Source organism: Quercus lobata, chromosome 12, assembly GCF_001633185.2.
Source record: "Quercus lobata isolate SW786 chromosome 12, ValleyOak3.0 Primary Assembly, whole genome shotgun sequence".
Taxonomy (NCBI): Eukaryota; Viridiplantae; Streptophyta; class Magnoliopsida; order Fagales; family Fagaceae; genus Quercus; species Quercus lobata.
Window position 1 is genome coordinate 32,783,839 of NC_044915.1, and position 23,537 is coordinate 32,807,375.

General features: G+C 37.3%; 2 protein-coding genes and 1 non-coding gene across 3 annotated transcripts; all 3 read right to left on the minus strand.

Annotated features, from left to right (window-relative positions):
- Positions 1–4,120: 4,120 nt before the first annotated feature.
- LOC115971280 (UDP-N-acetylmuramoyl-L-alanyl-D-glutamate--2,6-diaminopimelate ligase MurE homolog, chloroplastic) lies at positions 4,121–9,817 on the minus strand. The gene is made up of 6 exons (XM_031091099.1): positions 7,821–9,817; positions 7,369–7,485; positions 6,855–7,030; positions 6,137–6,282; positions 5,346–5,645; positions 4,121–4,457 (listed from the first exon to the last, which is right to left on the minus strand). Exons 1-5 carry the CDS (start codon positions 9,706–9,708, stop codon positions 5,627–5,629), a joined length of 2,346 nt encoding a protein of 781 aa, XP_030946959.1. The 5' UTR covers positions 9,709–9,817; the 3' UTR covers positions 4,121–4,457; positions 5,346–5,626.
- Positions 9,818–9,899: 82 nt separating this feature from the next.
- On the minus strand, positions 9,900–9,973 carry TRNAV-AAC. Its single transcript has one exon. It is a non-coding gene; the product is annotated as a tRNA-Val (tRNA).
- A 9,878-nt stretch (positions 9,974–19,851) lies between these two features.
- LOC115970549 lies at positions 19,852–21,614 on the minus strand. The gene is made up of 3 exons (XM_031090168.1): positions 21,456–21,614; positions 20,533–20,691; positions 19,852–20,295 (listed from the first exon to the last, which is right to left on the minus strand). The coding sequence occupies exons 1-3, from the start codon at positions 21,612–21,614 to the stop codon at positions 19,852–19,854; spliced, it is 762 nt and encodes a 253-aa protein (XP_030946028.1).
- Between the last annotated feature and the right edge of the window lie 1,923 nt (positions 21,615–23,537).

Below are 23,537 nucleotides of genomic sequence, written 5' to 3' on the forward strand. Positions count from 1 at the left end.
TGACAATCTCTTATTAAAACAAAATTAGATTCTTTTAAAAAAGTACTGGAAGTAAGTCAAACCCCTTTGAGTCATAATATCCAACCAAAATAAATGTCAATTCTTAAAAATTTTAGTTATTGTGAATTTAACTCTGAAAATTTATACTCTTGAGATTTAAGGGTATGTTTGGTAACTTTTTTTTTTTTTTTTTTTTTTTTTTTGTTTCCAAAAACAATTTTCTATTTTTGAGAATAAAAAACTTTTTTAGCCACTCAAAATGAACAGAAAACAAAAACTGTTCTCAAAACTAAGTACATGAAAGAAACTGAAAACATGCAAAATGCTGTTTTTAGTTTCTAATTTTCAAAAGTCAATGAAAACAAGAATTTAATTTAATGAACTTGTCTCATTTAATAAGTTAGAATTAGAGTTCAAATCTTAATAACAACATATTTTACTATTTTCTATTTTTTTTCTTCAAAAAACTATCTTTCAATTTCAACTAACCAAACATGTTTTTTATTTCCAAAATACAAGAATTTTTTTTTTTTAATATTTCCAAAAACAAATTTTTGAAAATAGAAAACAAAAATTGTTACCAAACGTAACCTAAAATTTTAAGTGAATAGATTTATATATATAATACTCAGATTTTACACTATAATGATTTGAACTTAGATCATGTACACATCCGTTGTATTGATAGCTACATGTAACTAATTTCAAATTAGTTTAGTGACAATGCCTAATCTTCTTTATAAGTAAAATTCAAATTCAAATCTTTCTCTCCATTTGTTGTAACAATCATTTTTCTTTAACAATAACTGGATAATTTCTTGGTAATGAACATGCATACTATTCAGATGTTATATTTTCTATTACAGCAACCTAAAATAAAATAAAAAAACAAAAAAATCTCCTGAAATATATGATATACCACAAAAGGACCTCTCTTCATTTTTTGTTATTAAACTAGTCACAAACCCGCGCGTTGCACGTGATAATTTTTTAAATAAAATACTATTTTAGTCCCTAGACTTTATAAAGAGTTTTTTTTTTTTTGTATTATTATATTTAATTGTTGATCTAATTGCACTATAAAGTTTTTAATGTCCTCTGTATAGCCATTTCTATTTTATTTCTTACTCCTCTTTACCACCATTTTATTTTCCAAATAACAGTTATTAATTGACATTTGATTTCATTTCTTTTTTTCTTCCTTCATTTATTCTTTATTACTTTGTGTGTTCCCTTGCTAGTTGTAAATTTTATGGTTATTAATAAGAAATAGATATCATGGATGGCTTAAATAGTTATAAATGTAGTTATGTTAGTGGTATGTCAAAGGTTTTTTTTTTTTTTTTTTTAAATGGGGGATGTGGTTGAATTTAAATGTTAAATAAAATGATATGAGAAAAAAAAATAAAAATAAAATACATAACAATAAACACTAACTTATCCAAATAATTCTATGTAATATAATAATAGTACATTCTTATATACTATTTTTAATTATTTATAATACAATATGATAATATATTACAAACAAAGTCATAAAATAAAAATAAAAATAAAAAAAACTTATAACACAAAACTAAATCTCATCAACCAAAATAGAGTTCTAAAGAATACAAAACTTTATCAAGCTAAAATAGAGATGCAAGGAAAATAAAAATAAAAATCCACCAAAAATTGAGGGAGAAAGAGTAGGAAATAACCACCTTTTTGTGAGAGAAAATTATGTAAAGAATGGAAGAGTGAATAACAAATTTATACTAAGAGGATGATAATAAAAAAAAACAAAATAAAGGAAGATAAAAGAAAAGAGGAAAAGTGATATCAAGGTAGAATGTTTGGAGAGATGAAAAGGTAAATAGAAGGAGAAAGGATGGAGAAAGTATAAATGTTAAAAAAAATTAGTACAATTTGATGAGCACAATAAAAAATTACATTTTTTATTTTTTAAAACAAAAAGAGAGAGAAAATATAAATAATTTAATGATAAGGAGGATGTGATTTAATTTCAATATTGAGTAAAATAAAAGAGAAGAAAAAAAATAAGAAAAATTAAAAGATATAACAACAAACACTAAATTATCCAAATTATAGTATGTAATGGAATATTATTTTATTTTTATCTACTATCTTTAATTTTTTATAATGTAATCGGATAAAATTTAACAATCAAATAGCAAAATAATAATAATAATAATAACTTAAAACACAAAACTAAATCGTATCAACCTAAATTAGAGTTCTTAAAAACACAAAAATTTATCAATCCAAAGTGGAGATGCAATAAAAAAATAAAAATCCACCAAAACATTAAGAGAGAGAGAGAGAGAGAGAGAGAGAGAGAGAGAGAGAGAGAGAGAGAGAGACTTTTTGTGAGAGAAAACTATGTAAAAAATGGAAAAGAGTGACAAATTTATAGTAAGAGAGAAGGGATAAAAAGAGACAAATAAAAGAAGATGAAGGAAAAGATGAATAGCAATATTAAAGTAAAGGGTAGTGGAGAGATGAAAATGTAAGAGAAGAAAAAAGGTTGAAGAAAGTGTAAATATTTAAAAAATAAGTGAATGTAAAAAAAATTATAGGAAAATTGGAAATAAAAAAGAAATATATATAGATGTTAAAACCAACAAAAATGAATATGTAAAGTTAATCATTTATTTATATATTTATTTATTTATTTATTTGTAAAAAAAATAGGAATAAATAATAATTATGTGGTTAATGACGTGGCGATGAAGTGGTGCAACAGGAGCTCAGCAGCAATAAATATCACGCTTCAACTTTTAGTAATATATAGATATAGATTAGAATATCCCTGTCATCACTGTTTACAGGTGGTTTTTCCATCCATAGTTGTATTCAATATAATGCGTTACATACGAATTGAGAAGGTAAGAAAAGGGAACAGGGCTTTAAAACTTAAGGCAACCACTTTATTCCAATTAATCTTCTTCGTTTTCCTAAAATATCCTATTGACTTAATTGCGCCATGCATAAATAATCCACAAGACTTTGCTAAAATAAATAGAATAATGCTACAGATACAAATTATTTTATAATATTTTTACAAACTGTCAATGTGACCAACTTTTTATTAGTTTTCATCTAAACTTACCATTAACATCACTTTTTCATTTACCAATAATCACTCACCACATCAGTAATTTGCAAAAAAAAAAATTGAAAAAATGTTTGTATCTCTAGCATCATAATAATAATAATAATCTGCATTCCACAAGACACTTCCCTTTGTATTTTTTTTTATATTACAAAAAATACCATCTAATTTTACCTAAAATTTAATTCAGTCACATAAATTTTTTTTTGTTCATTAGTCCTGTACCTTTTACTTTTATTCAATATATTCCTTTTGTTGTGAGTTCTAATTAGCTCAACTGGTAAAATTTCTGATAGTTGAATAAGAGATCTAGGGTTTAATCATTGCCTACAACAAAAACCAATTGATGCCTTGATCTGATGATAAAGAGCTATTATCAAGAGCGAATACCATAGGTTGAAACTACCTCAAAATATATTCCTTTTGTTTAATTCTCTCACATTGTGCTGAATTGAAGTCATAGGATTTGATATAAATAAATCATAAGTTACATGATTAAATTGAATTTTAGACAAAGTTAGAGCGTGTAATTTGTACTTTGTAATTTAGCATTTTTTTCCCCTTACAAGAAGTGAGGAAATGAGATGTTCTCTAAAATTTTCCTCATGAAAAGAATAAAGGATTTCACCAAATTACAACTCTTGATATTTTTATCCTCCTAAGATTTAAGATGCTTTCGTTTGCGCATGATAAAGATTAAAGACGATAGATATAATTCAGCCCAAATAAAAAAAGATGTAAGCCCTAAGCCCACCTCATCCACACTTTTACATCTAGGCCCACCTGCTTTTGCACTTGAGTGGGAGGGAAAGGAGGGGAGGGGAGTGTTTTGTTTCAGTTTTGGTAAAATTCTTCTTCTTCTTCTTCATTTTTTTTTTTTTTTTTGGTTGATAATTTGATAATTACAATGGGGAAGGGGGATCCTGAATGTCATCGATACACTAAGAGATGCTAACCAATTGAGTTACAAGGCTTTTGGAGATCTTGTGGGAATATGGAATCACCTAGAGAGGCATAAAAGAGGCCAACTTAAATCTTTAGGAAACTCTAATGGAGTTTCTTGTCAATAGCACCAAGAAGAGAATATAGACCAAATGACAAACTGTGTCATTTTGATATCGGGCCGCACTTCAAAGACCCATAAATAGGCTGATTCAGTAATTTGCCGAACTAAGTGAGATCATTAAAATGTTCCAAATGTTCATGGTCCGAACAATCAATTTACATAGCAATACAGCTACATGTTACATACATATTGCTTACAAAATTTTACCTTCAATTCCTTCTTGGGGCCAAACCTTTTGAACATGCTGGAATTTAAGAATCACAAAGGTCCAGCAACCTGCAGAGAATCAAAAGTTAAAAAAAATGTGTATCTCCCTCCAAAAATAATTCTTTAGTATTGAAAAATTAGATAAAACTAGGAGATATAGCTAAAGTCAGTCATGCACGAATCATGTCTGTCTCTAAGCAGTAGCTGCTCACATTAAATCAGAACCAAGCAATAAAACAAACCATTTACAGGGCTAAATATACAGAAAATATTCAAACAAATCCTTTGTTAGGGTCACATTCAAGCAGCAGGAATAATCATCCTCCCCCTCCATCTTCTCCAATCAATCCACCTTCAAAAAGGAAATGAATTTTTGTCCCATATCCTCAGAGAACAAAGTGCCAAAATAACCTACTGGGCCAGGTAACAGGATACTATCACTAAAATTATTACCAAACTACATACTTATATCTAGACATACTAACCATTGCTGTTGATTTTGCCACTCCATTAAAATTCTTATCATTGTGTCCACTAGAGCTTTTATTGTATTGCGTTATAGATGCCAAAAGACAACACTATTTTTAGTGGGAGGAATACTTTTTAACTAAATTGTGCTACCTTAACCAAGAAAATTTTCAATCAGCCACATAAGTTCTCTAATAAATTTTTATACTACAGAAATTAACATATATAATGAACACTGGTTCTTGAATACTGGAACAATTTATCACCATATTTTCTTTTTTTCTTTTTTTCTTTTTTGGGCTTCATATAGTAAAATTTTTTCAATGAAATTTTAGTTCCCATATTGTTTTTTTTTTTTTTTTTTTTTTTAATCAAGATTGTCGAGCTTACATGCCAAAGACCTAAAAAATAAAATCACCAGGTTGCAGTCTTAGCCAAGGGTACATTGAGTTAAATTCGTAAACTTTACATATCAAAAGAAGCACTTGCCTTTTTAAGTATCCAACATCACTTCAGAAAGTAAACCAAGATTAACGTATCATGTTGCAATATTGTCACTGCTGTTTTCAAGCAAGGAGCCAGTCAACTGCCTATAATTATAGGGTAATGTGTCCATCAAGCAAATACCCAAATAGCCCTCCACTGTCTGAATTCTTTGAAGGAAGAGAAGGTGATATGCTACTCAGTTCTTACACGTACAATCAGCCAAATCAGCAGCAAGTGATCTGTCTTAGACTAATCTGAAGATCTCTGTACTCCTTTTAACTACATCAATGACTCTCAGGCAACCTGCAGCAGCATAGGCCAGAGAAACGCATAATTATCTAATCATGATCAACAAACTACATCTTTACACTTTTTCACAGTAAATCAATCACTCTCCAGTCACTGGCAGCAATTAATGATAAAGAAAGGTGCATATACTCAATTATTTTTGTTGTTGATGATGTTGTTAATAACTGCATATATACTTTCTGTTGTTGCCTAACTCTCTTGTGGCGTGATGTTTAAATGATGAACAGATACCGTTGAGGATGTTTTTCAGATAAGCCAATGATTATTAATAAGTGAAAGGACACTAAACCGAGCGAATAAATAGATCCCGACATTAATGGAAGTGGCATCCTTATATGATCAAAACAAGTAATCGGTAATCACTCTCTTTCCCCCTTCAATTTACTCTATACGTTGCTTCCTAGGAGATAGTGATTCTTAACAAGATACTTGAAAAGAAGTTTAAGAATATATTCTAGGAAGGTAATGGTAGCCAATTAAATTACCGCCATGGGAATTCACTAGTATCTATTCCAGCTCGGTGAAGCTCATCAACATACTGCAATGCCTCACGGCACTCTTCCCGGTCATCAAAAAATTCATTCTTATCACCTTCTATCTGATACGTTTCATGACCTTTGCCAGCAACCACCTGCAGCCAAAAAGTAGCATATAACAACTACTTTTTTTTTTGGGTCTCAAGAAAAAAAAAAAAAAAAGAGTTCAGCTGCAAACTATTAGATAACTGGAGTGTGTTAGGGATGGTATAGATAAGACTAATCTCCCGAGAGAATAAAGATCTTTTCTTTACATCTAGTTTTCAAACCATAAGGGTAATTTGAAAGCCACATTGAATTACTAAAATATTTCAATTGTGAAAATAATTACCATACCTTTTCATTATTAAAATTTTGTATAAATTATTTGTTTTCAAATGATTTCTATTTCATCTTTTTCTTTGGATGGCTTTCATAGCCTTCAAATGGATTTTTAAATTTAGTTCTTTCCCAAAATCTTTAGTTTGCTTTACATGATGATTTGTTCACAGGAATGATGTGAAAAAAAAAAAAAAAAAAAAAAGACACACACACACTAATCTTTTAAGACTTCCAAACATTCCTTTAGATTGAAGTGAGCTACCTTTTTACTTCCCATTTTGAAACGTTTCTGCTTATATCTTAGAGTATTAAAGAAAGAAAAAAAAATGGAGCTTCAAGTACTTACAACCATATCACCCTCCTCACCCATGGCAACAGCACAACGTACAGCCACCCTTCTAATATCATGCAGGAAAAGCCTATGACCATTTGGAAGAGGTGGATAGTAATCATTCTCTCCATATTTCAGATAATCTTGCATTGTCCATCCTACACCGGCCAGCATATCATCCAAAATGTCCACTGATGAAGTGAAACACACATGCATTAGCATTAGGCTTCAGGAATTTGATCCTACAACTTAACTTTCCTTAGCATCCAGTGCTATACATGAAGAAGCACACACACTACACACAGAGAAAACAGTCACAAGGAAGAATGACCACACACACACACACACACACACAATGCCACAACTAATCGTTTCTCAAATATGAAACAGTTTTCAGTGAGGAAAACTGAAAAACCTTCCATATATTTAGAAAACATTAAAATCTAGAAAAGACATGTAACAAAACATTGTCTGGTTCATGGCTATTGACAGCATACATCCTTTACAAAGTATGACTCATTGTACATACATGGATCTTCATTCCTTGGATTGTCAGATGTCAGAATTGTCACATCACTTTTATCTGTTGCAATCTTTGCCATCATGGGTCGATTCCCCCTATCACGCTCACCACCACAACCAACAACTTCACATAAAGTATGAAAGTTAATCAGAAAAGGCAAGATGATTCCATTATATACAACATTTACTGCAAATCAAGAACTATCAATGCTAGACTAGAAACTTAAGACCCTTCCAACCATTTAAGTACAAAAGATTTGGTTAGGCATTTTGCATGACAAATGCAACAAGATTAATCACCTTCCTATCTTGTGAATCTTAATGCACAATGTAGATGCCCCTTGCTACAACATGCTTAGTAGATGAATCAGCGTGGAAGTAGATTTGTGTGTGTGTGTGTGTATGCATCTGCACCTGGGTTTCTTTGCCTGTACGAATTAAAAGGAAATACAAATATACCGGTGATGATCCTCCTCGGTCCAAGCTCCCTTACAAAATCCAGTAGTCTAGACAGGGCATCAGGAGTATGAGCATAGTCCACAATCACTCCAAATGCCTGTTCCTCGTCTATCAACTCACAGCGCCCTGGAACTGCATCAACCTCTTCAATCCCTCTAACAATGTCCTCTAGAGGTGCCCCAACCGCAATCCCAACTGCCACAGCTGCAAGAATATTATAAATATTATGCCTTCCAAGTAACCCTGATGAAATCTCCAGTATACCATGAGGCGTATTGACCAAAACCTGTGTCTCAAACAGGGAGAGCTCAAACTTCAGCGGGTGAACATCCGCATTTTTATTCTCCATTGCAAACGTCACAACAGGCACGTCTGGGTTCCCTTGTGCTATAAAATGAGGTGCATTTGGGTCGTCAATGTTGACAACTTTCCTATGTCTTTCTGGGTCCACCATCCTAGCAAATAGCTTAGCCTTGGCGTCCCTATACTCCTCCTCAGTCCCATGAAAATCCAAATGTTCCCTGGTCAAATTTGTGAAAACTGCAATATCAAAATCCACTTCATCACACCTCCCTAGTGCTAGTCCATGAGAAGAAGCCTCCATGACAACCGCTTCAGTCCCATTATGGAGCATCTTCGCCATCAAATTCTGAACCAAAACAGCATCTGGGGTCGTGTTAGGCGACTCCAACTTGTTATCCCCATGCACATAATAAGCAACTGTGCTCAACATCCCGGTTCTCAATCCCATCGCTTCATACAAACCTTTTATCAAATACGTAGTGGTCGTCTTCCCATTCGTCCCAGTAACGGCTATCACTGCCATATTCTTCGACGGGTACCTATAAAAAGACGCAGCCAACACAGGAAGAACGGCATTGGTGTCCTCTACAATCACCAAAGCCTTACACGCCAAGGTCTCCTCTATATCAATCTCCTTACTGGCCACAACTGCCACTGCACCTCTCTTATCAGCCTCACTCAAATACAAATGCCCATCGGTTTTCCTCCCAACACAGCACACAAACAACTCCCCTGAGCAAACCAACCTAGAATCATGTTGAATCCCAGTAATCTCAACCTCCAAATCACCGTAAACCGACACGGGCACGACCTTACTCTCGTCCAAAAGCTCAGCTAAGCTCATCTTAAACTTGGGTTCCACTATCCTACTCTTAACTTTGCCATAACTATCAAAGTCCAAATCAAAATTTAAATTTGAATTTGAATTTGACATCGACCCACGATTGCTATTCGCGAATTTACTAACCTCATCATCGTCAAACCTCTCGGACCCATCAGTGTCCGAGTCCTCAGAAACCACTCGAAGCCCTTGAAGCTCATCAATCTCTTCCAAATCCACAACCTCCTCTGGCTCCAACTCATCAAGCCCTTCACCTTCAACCTCGTCCTCGCTCTCTTCCTTCTTTTTCTTCTTGGGGTTGGGCTTCAAGAGACCTTGCTTCACGAACTCCTTGCGCTGCATAGCGATGGCCTTGTCGATATCACCGAACATATCGTCACCGGAGTCGGAAATCTGAGACGGGTCATCGTTTTCGTCGGCGTCTTCGACGTCAGCAATGGCGGAGAGGTAGGTAGAGCGGTTGTTGAGGAAGTCTTCCTCTTGGAGCTTGCGGGCTCTGGAGGCTTGGCGGTGGATTTGCTGGAATTTGGAGACTCCATGGGCTGAGTCCTCCGGAGCTTCGGGTGGGTCGTCGTCTGATGGGTTCGGGTAGTACTTGCCGTCGGGTCCGATAGCATTTGGGACTCGAAGAGTAAGCAAAGGCATAGAAGATTTAGAAGGAGAAACTTGATGGGGTTTTAGAGAGAGAAAGTGGGGTGGAGGAGGAGAGAGAAAGTGTGGGATAGAGAGGAAAGTGAAAGCCATTTGAGAGAGAGTGTGTGAAAGAGAAAGTGAGAGACAGACAGGGTTTTAGGAACATTGGAGGGAGAAATGGATAGGGGTTTTGTGAGAAAAATAGGGATTGGGTTTTTCAGTTATTACAGTTAAAAACTTTAAAACACAGAGTTTATTAATATGCTTTTGGTTTATGCTTAAAATTCAAAAAAAAAAAAAAATGGCGTCGCCCGGGTTCGAACCGGAGACCTTCAGTGTGTTAGACTGACGTGATAACCAACTACACCACGACACCGTGATGGCTACCTCCTCTTCTTGATAGAAAGTAAACACAACAGCTACCATCTAATAAAGCCTAAAGGGCTAAAAGCCCATCCTTGATTCTAACCTTTTCATCCAAAATGAAAAAAAGCCCATCTTTGAATATTTTATGGGCAATGCTTAGTTTTTAGAAATTTTAAAAAAAAATTTATAAATGATGTCATATTATATAGTTTTAGATTTTCTATGTGGTGAAATTTAATTCTTGATCGTTAAATGGATCTATGTCCCAACAAAGTTGGTCTATTAGTAATCACAATTCACAACCATCAAGAGATTTAGAGAACATCCCAATTGAAAGTAAGGAATGGAAAAAACTTATGGAATTAAAAATCTGAGAGAGACTTAAAACTCTTTAATTGGCAGAGAGCATATGGAAAATAACAAGTGGAGAAGTGATTTAAAAAATGATGAATATAGATGATAATGGTTGCATGTTATGTGAGGATGAGGAAGCATCCCCAATTCATCTATTCATATATAGATCGTCCAGTAGCCAAAAAAAGTGTGAACTAATTTCCTTAGGCTAGCTCATTAGTTTATTTTTTTAATGCATTTTAAACATCTATAACTTATTGGGGCAAAATTGTGTTATTATCATAATCTAACCTACAAGTGTTAAGAAAAGGCAACAAAAGCTTCATATAATTTCATTAATTTGCAGCCATATGTTGCAATAATATAATATGGATGACGAGAAACTACCTTATAAGTAGGCCTATCCAAGACAACCTAGTAACCCAACCCACCCAAAATTCCGACCAACCTAATCCGGAAACCGCCCGATCCGACTCTGGTGACGGGTCGGTGACGGTTTCTGAGATACCCAACCCGATTCTGGCAGGTCGGTTGGTGGGTCCTTGCATTTAAACCCGATTTCAACCGACACAACCGATTCTACCACCAAAAAGGCCATCGAACTCCACCGCCTATACATTTTCTCAGTCGATTCTTGCTAGATCTGGCAAGATCTCGTTGAGATCCGACGTGATATCATCGAGATCCCACGATATCTCTTCAAGATTCACTTAGATCCGGCGAGATGTTACCATAAAAGTCCAATTTTGAGCTAAATTTGCCAGATCGGCCCCATTTTCAACCAGATCCGACGAGTTTCGACCAGATCTGACCCCAACCAAGACTCAACCACCTTCCAGTAAAGAACTGTCCGATCCGACCCTATTCTCTGACTGGTCAGCGGTGAATTTGAAAATTTTTAACCCAACTTGGTCAGGTCGGTCATGGGTTGGGCATAAACCCGACCCGTGGTCACCCTTACTTATAAGACAAACTTAAAGGAAAGTGCTTGATCCTTTACTCCAAAGTAGAAAAATTAATAAAATATGTACTAAACATATGATGTATTGGTATTGTAGGGTTAAAGGCCTAACTCATATATTGGGCCTTAGGCTCTGGCCGAAAGCATGGTGATTCGAGGACAAATAAATGGTAGTGGCTGGGTCAAGTTTAGAATCTCATGAGTGAGGTACGAATGGGAAGGTGGTCCGAAGAGGAATATCTCCTCGTATAAGCTAAGCATAGCTCAAATGTGTATCCTAATAATCAAGGTGACCTTCCAAGAAGCTCCAGTGATAGGGACCTGCCTCATAATCGTACAAGAAGGATGGGAACTCAAAAATATCTAAGGGAAAGCTGCTACCACCACATTGAATGCTCTATAACTAACTCCCTGGTCGTATTAATGAGGAAGTGATCTCTGAACAATACTTTTTCAACCTTACAACCATCCCCAAAGACTTCTAGAGGAGGCTGATGGGACAAGGATCAGCATAAGCCATCAGCTGTCCACGTGTAGGGTAAAGATGAAAGAAAAGACGTAGTATAAATGAGAGTGGAGACCCCAAAGGAAAGGGATCGAAAAATAAGGAGAGAAAGGATTGTAGCAATCAAAATTGTATTAGTAATCTGTTCAATTGATTTATATTAGAACTTACCTCCTCAGACTATGTCGAGAGTGAATTTATTTGGATCAATCATTCTTGTTTTTGTTTGATTATCTTTCAAACCCATTTTATCCGTTGTCCAACTCATTAGGACCTAGTTCTCTAACCCACTCTCTATAAATTTATAGTACTGGGCTCACTGGGCCAATATCCCTTTACATTTTGGATTTATGCTCCAAAACGTGTCCCCACAGGTATTTTACAGGTAATGAGACTAGCAAGAGTGTTGGATATTTTCATAAAAATTATATATTTCAAGTCAAAATATAATATCTTTCAATGTTTCGATTTTATTTTACTAACCTATTTCAGAAACTTAGCAAATGTCATGGGTTAATAGCTGTAATTTTAATTCATTGATTTCATATACAGTTATAGGCTTTTGAGTAGAGTTGTGGTGTGTCTTTGTGTTAGAACATTTTTCCCTCTTCTTTTGTGTGTGTGTGTGTTTGTTTTTCAAAAAAAAAAAAAAAACTATATGCTTATTAGTCTATTAGATGACCGTTGATGTATAATGTCATCATAATTATTTGATTTTAATATATAAACATTTACTGGCTAAATGTATATAGTAATACTAGTATTATGCCTGTGTGATGCACGGCTTAATCAAAATTCATATGTAAATAGTTTTTTATTTATTAATTTACTTAAAATTAGATTATAGAATAGATAATAAAAAATAATTAAATATTTTACTTTTAAGTTATATAATAAATTCATATTGTGTAAAACTAAGGTATTATGAAATGCATATATATATATATATATATATAAAAGTAGAGATGGGTTCAAGTTACACCTGGTGTAACTCTAAAGAGTTACACATTTTCTAAACCATTAGATTTAAGTAGATCCAACGGTTAAAAAAAGATACTCATTAATGCTAATATTCTTATTGATCTCATTTATTATCCCTTATTTATGTCATTCCATACTTATCTCTAAACCCAAAAAAAGGTGTATGTATTTCCTTCTCTCTCTCTCTCTCTCTCTCTCTCTCCACTGCAATACGTCTCTCTCTCTCTCTCCTCCTTTTCTCTAGGGTTCCACCTCCATGGCCAAATTGTCAATAGCAAAATATGTATACTCTACCAAGTGATATGCTGATGTGATGATTTTATATTCCATCAATTGAAAGATGAGTAGAGACAACACTACTCTACCAATCAATCCAAATTGGAGACAATCATGGATAAATTTAAATGATAATCTGCAATTTTTTTTTATTAAAAATAAACGGAAACAGAGATACACAATAGATGCTAAGTCTGGTGGTAACTTTTTTATTAAAAAAATGCAAAAAAAAAAAAAAAAAAAAAAAACAATTCTTTTACCGATTAGCCAAGAAGTCCTAACAAATCCAATAAGTGTGAATGGCTCATAAGATTCAGCCGTAAACATATTCTCTCAAACAGGGCCGGCTGAAGCTATAGGCCACTTAGGCAGTGGCCTAAGGCCCCCACTAATAAATAGGCCCCAAATAGTAATAATATATTATATAATATTATATAATATCCCATCAAAAAATTGTATAATTTGAAAAAAAAAATTCTTAATCTTGAATATTTTCTCACACATTAAACTTATTCCGATATTGATGGCTTAGATTTATTTTCAGAACTAAAAGTTTTAAAAGAAGTTTTGCAAATAAATGAAAACTCTCTAATTTATGTACTAAATTATATAAAGAGGCTAGAATCTTTTCCAAATGCATGTATTGCTTTCAGAATATTACTAACTACACCTGTTACAGTTGCTTCCGCATAAATAAGTTTTTCAAAATTAAAATTAATAAAATCCTATTTAAGATCAACTATGTCACAAGAAAGATTAAGTGGATTAACCATATTACCAATTAAAAAGGAAATGTTAGCGAAACTTGAATGCAAAAATTTAATTAGTAATTTTGCCTCTCAAAAAGCAAGAAAAATAAATTTTAATTGAAAAATATATATGAATTTATAATTAAATATAATAAAAGGCCCCATTTAAAGATTTCGCCTAAGGCCCTTAAATTTATTGAGCCGGCCCTGCTCTCAAAATAACCTCTCCTAAGTCCTAACTGATCCAAGAAGTATGAATGCCTTGAAAGCTTTAGCAGTAAACACACTCTCTCAAAATAACCTCTTAAGTCATAAGAAATCGATGCTCGTAAGGTTTGATAGTAAGCATACTCTCTCAAAATATGGTTTAAGTATATAGTTTTTTTTTTTTTTTTTTCGTTCCTATAACAAGGACATCATATCCAATCATGAATGGTTTTCCTTCAACTTTATTGAGGTTTTCACTAGTAAAACATCATGTGATAAAGTACCTATTACTTGTACTCAAATGCTTAGACTTATACAATTTAAATACACACACGCATCCCACCATGTAAAACGCAAGATGTCCGATACTCTCATACTTATTGCCATTCAAAATAATAATTATTCTCATTTTAGAATCCAATTTTTAAAGTGCTTTTATTTATTTATATAAATTTTGTGATTCAAATTGCAGTATTTAAATGGCATGGAAATTGGATAAAATTTTATATTGGAGAAGCGGTCTGTTAGAAGAATGATGAAAATGTTTTGGAGGAAGTCTATTAACAATTTTGCCAAAACGTGTTAATGTCTCCAAGGATGGCTTTCAATTAAACATTGTCAACATGTTGTTTTATAATGCATTCGCAGACTACCTATTATCTTGATTCAGGACCCTTTTGCTTATAGAAATCGATCAACAAAATTGTATTTTCATCCAAAGATAAAATACACATGTCAAAAAAAAAAAAAAAAAAAAAAAAAAAAAAAAAAACAAGTGCAAAATGATCTAATAAGAATGAAATGCAACTGGCGGCTGTGGCTTTTTTTGTAGCTGGCGACCTATCCATAGAGGTGGAACCCTAGAGAGAGAGAGAGAGAGAGAGAGAGAGAGAGAGAGAGAGAGAGAAATGTATTGTAGTGAAGGAGAATACGTATACCTTTTTTGGGTTTAGAGATAAGTATAGAATGACATAAATAAGGGATAATAAATGAGATCAATAAGAATATTAGCATTAATGAGTATTTTTTTTTTAACCGTTGGATCTATTTAAATCCAATGATTTAAAAAAGATGTAACTCTAAAGAGTTATACCAGGTGTAACTTAAACTCATCTCATAAAATAAAGGTCTTACTTAAACTTGTTATGTTAATACATATTAGCTATCATTTGATACTTTATCCACAAACACAAAAAACAACAATTAACATTTAAAATAGGCTAAAAGTAAAATTGTTACTTTATGAAAAATTGATACAATACTTATTGTTACTTTATCCAAATAAGTCGATAAGAACAAATAAAATAAGAGTCTTACTTAAATTTAAACTTGTTTATTAAATGGATTAGATGAAGAATTTGGATTGTAATCAAATTAAAATTGAAAAAGAATTAGATGGATTAGACGAAGAATTTGGATTGTAATTGATGAAGCGTGAGTTCGTCAGTCGAAATAGGCAGATGGAACCAACCTCCAGTCTGCGTGAATGTATCCTCAAAGATGGTCACCGGTGTGGTGCCTGCCACAACGTCTCCGATACCAAAGTTAGAGTAGGAAAGCACTTTGTGAAATGAAACAGATTAGCAGGATAATAATGAGTGTTTCTTAGAGTGTGTATATGTACCTTCTGTTGATAATGTGAGGGCTTTATATATGTGGCTTTGACTGTTAGCCGTTGTGGTCGTTAATGCCTTTCTCAGTAACGCCTCCTGCCTAATAATGGGGCTTTTAATAGGCTCCCAACGGTCTGCATGGCTGGTTTTGTAACTGCCCAAGTCATTGATTGACTATATTGAATGATTTTCCTATCTTCGTCAATGGTGATCGGTTTCTTCGTCATTCAAGATGACTTCGTCATGATTGTTGGCTTTGTCTAGGAGACGTAATCTCGTCATTCTCATTAGTTGCCCCCCCAGGTTCTGTGGTCATTATGACGTGTCATGAGGACCATAGAAAATGAAAAGTTTTCCTGAGCTGTCCATGACTCTTGGGGTTTTGCTCCGAATTTAATGCATAGTGGCAGCGCTACACGCAATGTGGCCACGTGGCGCGTGCTGATCAATGGAGTTAATGGCATGACCCTTGGGTTTCCCGCTATTTTTTAGTTTTCTTGGGCCTTGGTTTCAAACTTTCCTCTCCTTCACTTTAATCATTTGCTCTGAGTTTATTTTTTCCGTTCATTCTTACGACCGTTCCGACTCTGCTCCAGCGATATCCTTCAGATTTTTCTTGATTCAATCGTTCATTCTTCAAGGTACGTTCCTCTTTTCTTCTTCTTCTATTCCCCTTTCCTTCATAATCTATTACGAGTTCCTGATTTTTTCTTTGCCCTTTGCTTTGTTGTGGTTGTTTTTGATTTTCGGGTTTTTAGGATTTTATTCCCTTTTCATGGTTAGTTCCTCTGAAGTTAGGGTAGCTTGCGCTTCGGTCTCTTTCTTTTTCGCTCGCTTAGGGGCAGCTTTAGGTGTTTCTGGTGACTTTTTTCCCTTAGTTAGGGATTTTATTTTTGAAGGTTGTGGGTTAAGTGTGGTTTTAAGGGAGCTATCTCCAATATTAGGGCAATCGCTTGCTTGGTTTGAGGGTGAAACGAAGAGGATGTCAGAGGTGAGATCTAGTGAACTCAAAACTGGGTTATCGTCTAGCGATGGCCCAGTGGAGGGCGATACGGCCGTCTCTGCCCCTCATTCAGTTAGGGCTTTTTATGCCCTCGAGGAAGTGTGCGGGCTGGACGCTGATACTGTGGCTAGGTTCAAAGATAGATTTCAATTTCCTGAACGGGTTCGTGTTCGTTGGCCTAGTAATGAGGACCGGGCCACTTCTTCCCTGGTGAGGTATGCTTCTACGAGGCTGCTTTCACTTGTGGGCTTAGGCTTCCTGTCCATCCGTTTGTGATGGAGCTTTTAGGTTACTTTGGTATTGCTCCCGGGCAACTTATGCCCAATTCATGGAGGATAGTGATCAACTGTATGGAAATATGGTTGGCCGCTAACAGGGATATGATCAAGGTGAGTGAGCTCGTCTATCTTTATCGTTTAAAGGAGTCAAAAGAGTAAGGATATTATGAGTTAGTACCTTGGGCGAGGAGGACTAGGATCGTCAAGGGTTTACCTTCATCATTCAGGTATTGGAAATCTCGTTTCTTTTTCGTGTCCGGGGACGATTTTGAGACCCCCTCTAGCGAGGCTTGGGGTGATATCCCAAGTTTGCTCCGTCGATGGAGAACCTCGAACTTAGGTGCGTCAATGTTTCTCCTTGTCTATTAATTTTCATTCTACTTATGTGGCCGTCTCTAACTCTTTTAGTTGTTTCTTTGGCAGTTAAGAGACGATCCAAGTTAAAAAGTAAATACCAGGATTGTGTTGAAACGGCGATAGAGTATGCCAGGACGATTGAAAGTTGGGAGGACCTTGTAGATCCGTGGACGCTTGCATTCTATTGCCTAGGCCCAAACCCATCTCCCTATGTCTTGCGCAACATCGACATCGAGGGAAAAAAGAGTAAGTATTGACTTCGTCAATATTAATTTTCTCGTGTGTGCTTGGATCCTTCTTTTTTCTCCCCCCCCCTTTTTTTAAGTGTTTTCTTCTTGTAGAAATGACATCCAGATTCAATAAGGATATGTATGCAAAGATGAGGTCCAAGAAGGACGAACCTTTGTCGAATATGGAGAAGAAGGGGGTTCGTGTCACGAGGAAGGGTCTGTTCGTTACTCCAGTTACAGACGCCACTCCCATCGTCTCTGGGGTTGAGAATGTAAGGACAGCTTCTCTGGCTATGTCGGTTTAAGAGATCCCTACCCCTTCCTCGAAAAGGCAGCGATTTTCAGGTAAGGAAAAGGAAAAGGAAAAAGTTGGTTCTTGCCCACCCACAGTCTGGGATGACGAGGGTATGGCCGTGGAACGGGCACATGGGGTTGTGAATGCTGAGGATCTCAAGGTCTTTTCCGGGGTGCCACTTAACATGGTTGCGAGTCAACACATACACAAGATCGTCCAAGTAAAATACTTCTGCACTTTCAATGTCCTTTTTTTTTTTTTTTTGACTAACGAGCTCAGTTTCCTTCCCTAGGTGTTGGGAGAGAGTCTCCACATTGCTTCTGAATGCCTTACCCAAGAGGCCAAGGTGGTGTCTCTGGCATCCAAGATGGAGGCTTTGGAGAAGGAGAACTCCACGCTGAAGAAGAAGCTCATCGATTCTATGGACTAAGCAGCCACTTTAAAGGAAAACGTCAAGGCCTTGAATGCTGATCTTAGAGTTGAGCGTTAGCTAAACTTGGAGAAGGACGACCAACTTCAAGCGGCCAAGGAAAAGCTCAAAACTATCACTACCAGGTCCGTTAAGGCTTTCCAGCAAATTGAGGAGTACGTCACAGTGCTCTTTAGTTGGTATTTCAAGGGCTTCGAGCTTCTGCGGAGGTACCTCGTCAAGCATCCCACTGGAGTTGACCTGCCGAACCTGGATCTCGAAGTGGTGGATCAGGAGATGACGATGGATGAGGCTGCCTAGTCTTCGGCTCCTGAGGGTGATGCCCCTAAAAAGACTCCTGGTAATGATGCCCCTTCTAGTGACGCCCCTGCCGTTAACGACCCTGTCGATGACACCCCTACTGATGCCCGGACCTGACACTTATAAAAAAATTTATGTTGTGTGTGTGCCCATTATGTTTTGGGCTTTTTGTACATCTGATTTCACAGTAGTTTCTTTTTAATCTGTTTTGAGAACCATGTTTTTCGACCCAGCATTTATAGGTCTTTAGAAAGAACAATGGTAATTGCCCGTTGTTTTTGGGCTTTAATTAATTTTATGATTACGTACTTACTTGTTTATGTGATTGTACACTTTGTTGGCACTTGATATGCTTGTGGTGTTTTGCGCTCGTCCATACCTTGCACTTAGCAAAACTTTAGTTGTATGTTTTCCTCTTCCTTCATCACTATTCCATTACCCGATCTGCAATTGACAGCCTTTTGATACTGCCTGAGCTTTGTTTTGATTTGTTGCGAGGTTCTTGTCCTTTTTTTTTTTTTTAAATGACCTCGTCAGTAACCCACATCCGTCGGGCGAAACCTTGCTACTTAGTCCTTTCGTTGCTTGACTTACACCCATTAAGGGATTCTGTCTTGTTTTGGCCTCATCAGTAACTTACATTCGTCAAAGCAGAATCTTGTTACTTAGTCATTTCGTTGCTTGACTTACACCCATTAAGGGATTCTATCTTGTTTTGGCCTCGTCAGTAACTTACATCTGTCAAAACGGAATCTTGTTACTTGGCCGTTTGACTTAAACCCATTTAAGGGATATCGTCGGTAACTTACATCCGTCAAAGCGGAATCTTGTTACTTGGCCGTTTAACTTAAACCCATTTATGGGATATTGTCAGTAACTTACATCCCTCAAGGCGGAATCTTGTTATTTGACTGTTTGTCTTAAACCCATTTAAGGGATATCGTCAGTAACTTACATCCGTCAAAGCGGAATCTTGTTACTTGGCCGTTTAACTTAACCCATTTATGGGATATCATCAGTAACTTACATCCGTTAAGGCGGAATCTTGTTACTTGGCCATTTGTCTTAAACCCATTTAAGGGATATCGTCAGTAACTTACATCCGTCAAGGCGGAATCTTGTTACTTAACCCTTCTTAGTTTTACTGCTGGCTAAATCTGTTTGCACGAAGACAGTGGGTGAATGATTCTTTTATTAATTTCAGGAATGAATATATTCATTTGATACATCTATTGATGGTACTTCTTCAAGTGCTCAATGTTCCATGGCCGGGGGAACCTCTATTCGTCTATGGTTTCCAAGTGATAACTGGCTTGCCTAGAGTAGTGGACGACTCAATAAGGTCCTTCCTAATTGGGGCCAAGCTTTCCTTGGGCAGGATCTTTTGTTGCTGTGGTAACCTTGTGCAGGACGAGGTCACCTATATCAAGTCGTCTGAGTTTCACCCTCCTATTGTAGTATTCGGCCATCTTCTGTTGGTACCTCGTCATTCTGCTAGAAGCCTTGTCTCTTATTTCGTCCAGACAATCCAGGTTGAGTCGCAGTTGATCGTCATTACCTTCTTCGTTGAATACCTCTCGCCTGATGCTAGTTACTCCTACTTCGATCGGGATCACTGCCTCAGTGCCATTGGTGAGCCTGAAGGGGGTTTCTCCAGTCGGCGTTCTTGCTATAGTCCTGTAAGCCCATAGGACATTGGGCAACTCTTCTGGCCAGGCGCCTTTTGTGTCATCCAACTTGGCTTTGATAATTTTGAGCAGTGTTTGATTCGTTACTTCCGTCTGTCCATTCGCCTGGGGATGCCCGAGGGATGAAAATTAGTTCCTGATGCCCAGGCTCGAATAGAAGTCCCTAAAGTCTTAGCTGTCAAACTGCCGCCCGTTATCTGATATGATCGTCAAGGGAATCCCGAACCTGTAAATTATATTCTTCCACACAAAGCTCCGAATTTTTGCTTCAATGATTGTTGCTAGAGCCTCTACTTCGACCTATTTTGTGAAGTAGTCAATAGCAACTAGTAAAAATTTTACCTGACCTTTACCTTGGGGTAGTGGATCGACGATATCAATTCCCCATTGTGCAAATGGCCACGAGGAGGCTATCGTCGTCAGTCTCTCTGCCAGAAGTCGCTGGACATTCCCATATCGTTGGCACTTGTCACACTTCTTTACGAGCTCCACTGCATCCACCTACGTAGTAGGCCAGAAATAGCCTGTTTGAATGACTTTGTTTACCAGGGACCTAGGGCCGACATGGTCACCACAAATCCCTTCGTGGATTTCTTCTAGTATGTACCTGGCTTCTTTTTCGTCGACACACTTCAATTAAGGCATAGAGAAGCCTCTCTTGTATAAGGTGTCATTGAGGATCGTAAATCTGGTCGTCCTCTTCTTGTTCTTTTTAGCTTCTTCTATATTCTGAGGGAGGTGCCCATCCTGAAGGAAAGATATTATTGGTGTCATCCAGCTGTTTGCGCTCTGAATTGTGAATGTTGGAACTTCTTCAATGATGGGGTGTTTCTGGACTTCCATCGCCAAACCCATGCCAATCTCCCCTTCTTCTGACGATACTAGCTTCGAGACTTCGTCTGCCCCCATATTCTGACTTCTTGGGATCTGTACGAATTTCACCTTATCAAACTCCTGAGTCAGATGTTTCGTTAGCTTGAGGTATTTCTGCATTCTCTCTTCCTTTACTTCGTACTCCCCCCTGATCTGCCCGATCACTAGTTTTGAATCATTTTGGACTAATAGGTTCTTAGCTCCAAGTGCCTTTCCGAGCCTCAATCCCGTCAGTATCCATTCGTATTCAGCTTTGTTGTTGGTAGCCGGAAATTTTAGTTGAACTCCATACTTGAGTATCTCTCTGTCAGGGGTGGTTATGACGACCCCTACTCCCCCCCCCCCCTCCTTTGGGCTGACGAACCATCAGTCTATATCGTCCATCGCTCTACTTCGTCGGTGAGACTGTCCTCATCCGGAAAGGTGAACTCTGTGATGAAGTCTGCCAAAGCTTGCGCCTTGATGGCTATTCTGGGATGGTACTCAATGTCGAATTGACTGAGTTCAATTGTCCACTGGATCATTCTTCCGGCTGCCTCAGGTTTGTTCATGGATTTTTTGATTGGTTGGTCCGTCATCACCAGGATGGGATTCGCCTGAAAGTATTGCCTTAACTTGCGTAAGGCTACTATTAATGCAAACGCGATCTTTTCAATCCTTGGATACCTGGACTCAGTCCCTTGGAAAGCTTAACTGACGTAGTAAACTGGGAGCTGTTTCTTGCCTTCTTCTCTAATTAGGGCTGCACTCACTGCTAAAGCTGATACTGCCAGGTACAAATATAGGTCTTCCCCTTCCTTGGACGGGCTTAAGAGGGGTGGACTACTCAGGTAACGTTTGAGTTCTTGGAATGCTGCTTCACATTTGTCGGTCCAGGCGAAAGCCTGTTTCAAGGTCTTGAAGAAGGGTAGGTACTTGTCCATAGCTTTAGAGACGAACCTGTTTAAAGCTGCAATCCTTCCTGTGAGCTTCTGGACTTCCTTGACGGTCCTGGGCGATGTCATGTTGATTATGGCTTGCACTTTCTCCGGGTTTACTTCTATTCCTCTTTGGGACACCATGAATCCCAAGAATTTCCTTAAAGCTACACCAAAAACACACTTACTAGGATTCAACCTCATCTGGTATTTTTTGAGGGTGGCAAACGTCTCCTTTAGGTCATCCAGATGTGTGAGTTCTTCCTTACTCTTGACGAGCATATCATCCACGTATACTTCCATATTTCTGCCAATCTGTTGGCTGAACATTTTGTTCACTAGTCTCTGATACGTAGCTCCGGCATTCTTTAATCCAAAAGGCATTACCTTGTAATAATAGAGTCCTTGACTCGTGATGAAAGCAGTCTTCTCCTGATCTTCTTCAGCCATCCTTATCTGGTTATATCCCGAGAAAGCGTCCATGAACGTCAGTAACTTGTATCCGGCTGTAGAGTCCACAAGCTGGTCTATTCTTGGTAGAGGGAAACTGTCCTTCAGGCATGCCTTGTTCAGGTCTGTGAAGTCTACGCACATCTCTATTTTCCATTTGCTTTCTTCACTAGGACAACGTTTGCGAGCCATTCAGGATAGTACACTTCCCGGATGAAGCCTGCCGTTTACAGCTTGGTAACTTCATCTGTGACTGCTTGGTCTCGTTCTGGGGCGAAGACTCTTCGTCTTTGCTGGACGGGTTTCCTTTCTGGGTTCACATTCAACTTATGCTAGATAACTTCTGGAGCTATGCCCGGCATGTCCTCGTGGCTCCATGCAAAGACATCTAGATTTTCTTTGAGGAACTGGATGAGTCTTGTTCTCATCTCAGGGCTTAGCGTCGTCCCTATCTTCATCGTCTTGTTTGCTTCTCCTTCAACCAGTTCCACTGTTTCCAGAGCTTCCATTTTGCCTTCTTCCTACTCTTCAATAATCCATGTATGGTTCTCCTTTGCAGCTAGGACGGCCTGATAACACTCTCTGGCTAAGACTTGATCTCCTTTTACTTCACCGACACCGTTATCTGTTGGGAATTTCACCTTCAAACAGTAGGTGGACGTGGCTGCTTTCCATTTGTTGAGCGTGGGCCTCTCAATGATGACATTGTAAGATGAGGGGCAGTCTACCACTAAGAAGTCTAATTGACGGGTCAACTGCATCGAGTAGGTCCCCACTGTTACTGTCAACGTCACTATGCCCCTGGGATATACCCTGTCTCTGCTGAAGCTGACGAGGGGAGAGTTAAATGAGCGCAGTCTCCTTGGATCTAGCTTCAGCTGCTGGAAAGCAGGGAGGTAGATGATGCCTGCGGAGCTACCGTTGTCCACGAGGATCCTTTTGGCATTGAATCCCTCTATATTCAGCATTATAACCAAAGGGTCATTGTGGGGCTGCTTCATTCCCCTGGCGTCCACTTCACTGAAGGACATGTCCTGGTCCGTTCGTTACTGCTTGAACGAAGGTATCATGTGGACGCTATTCACCTGCCTCTGGTATGCTTTCTTG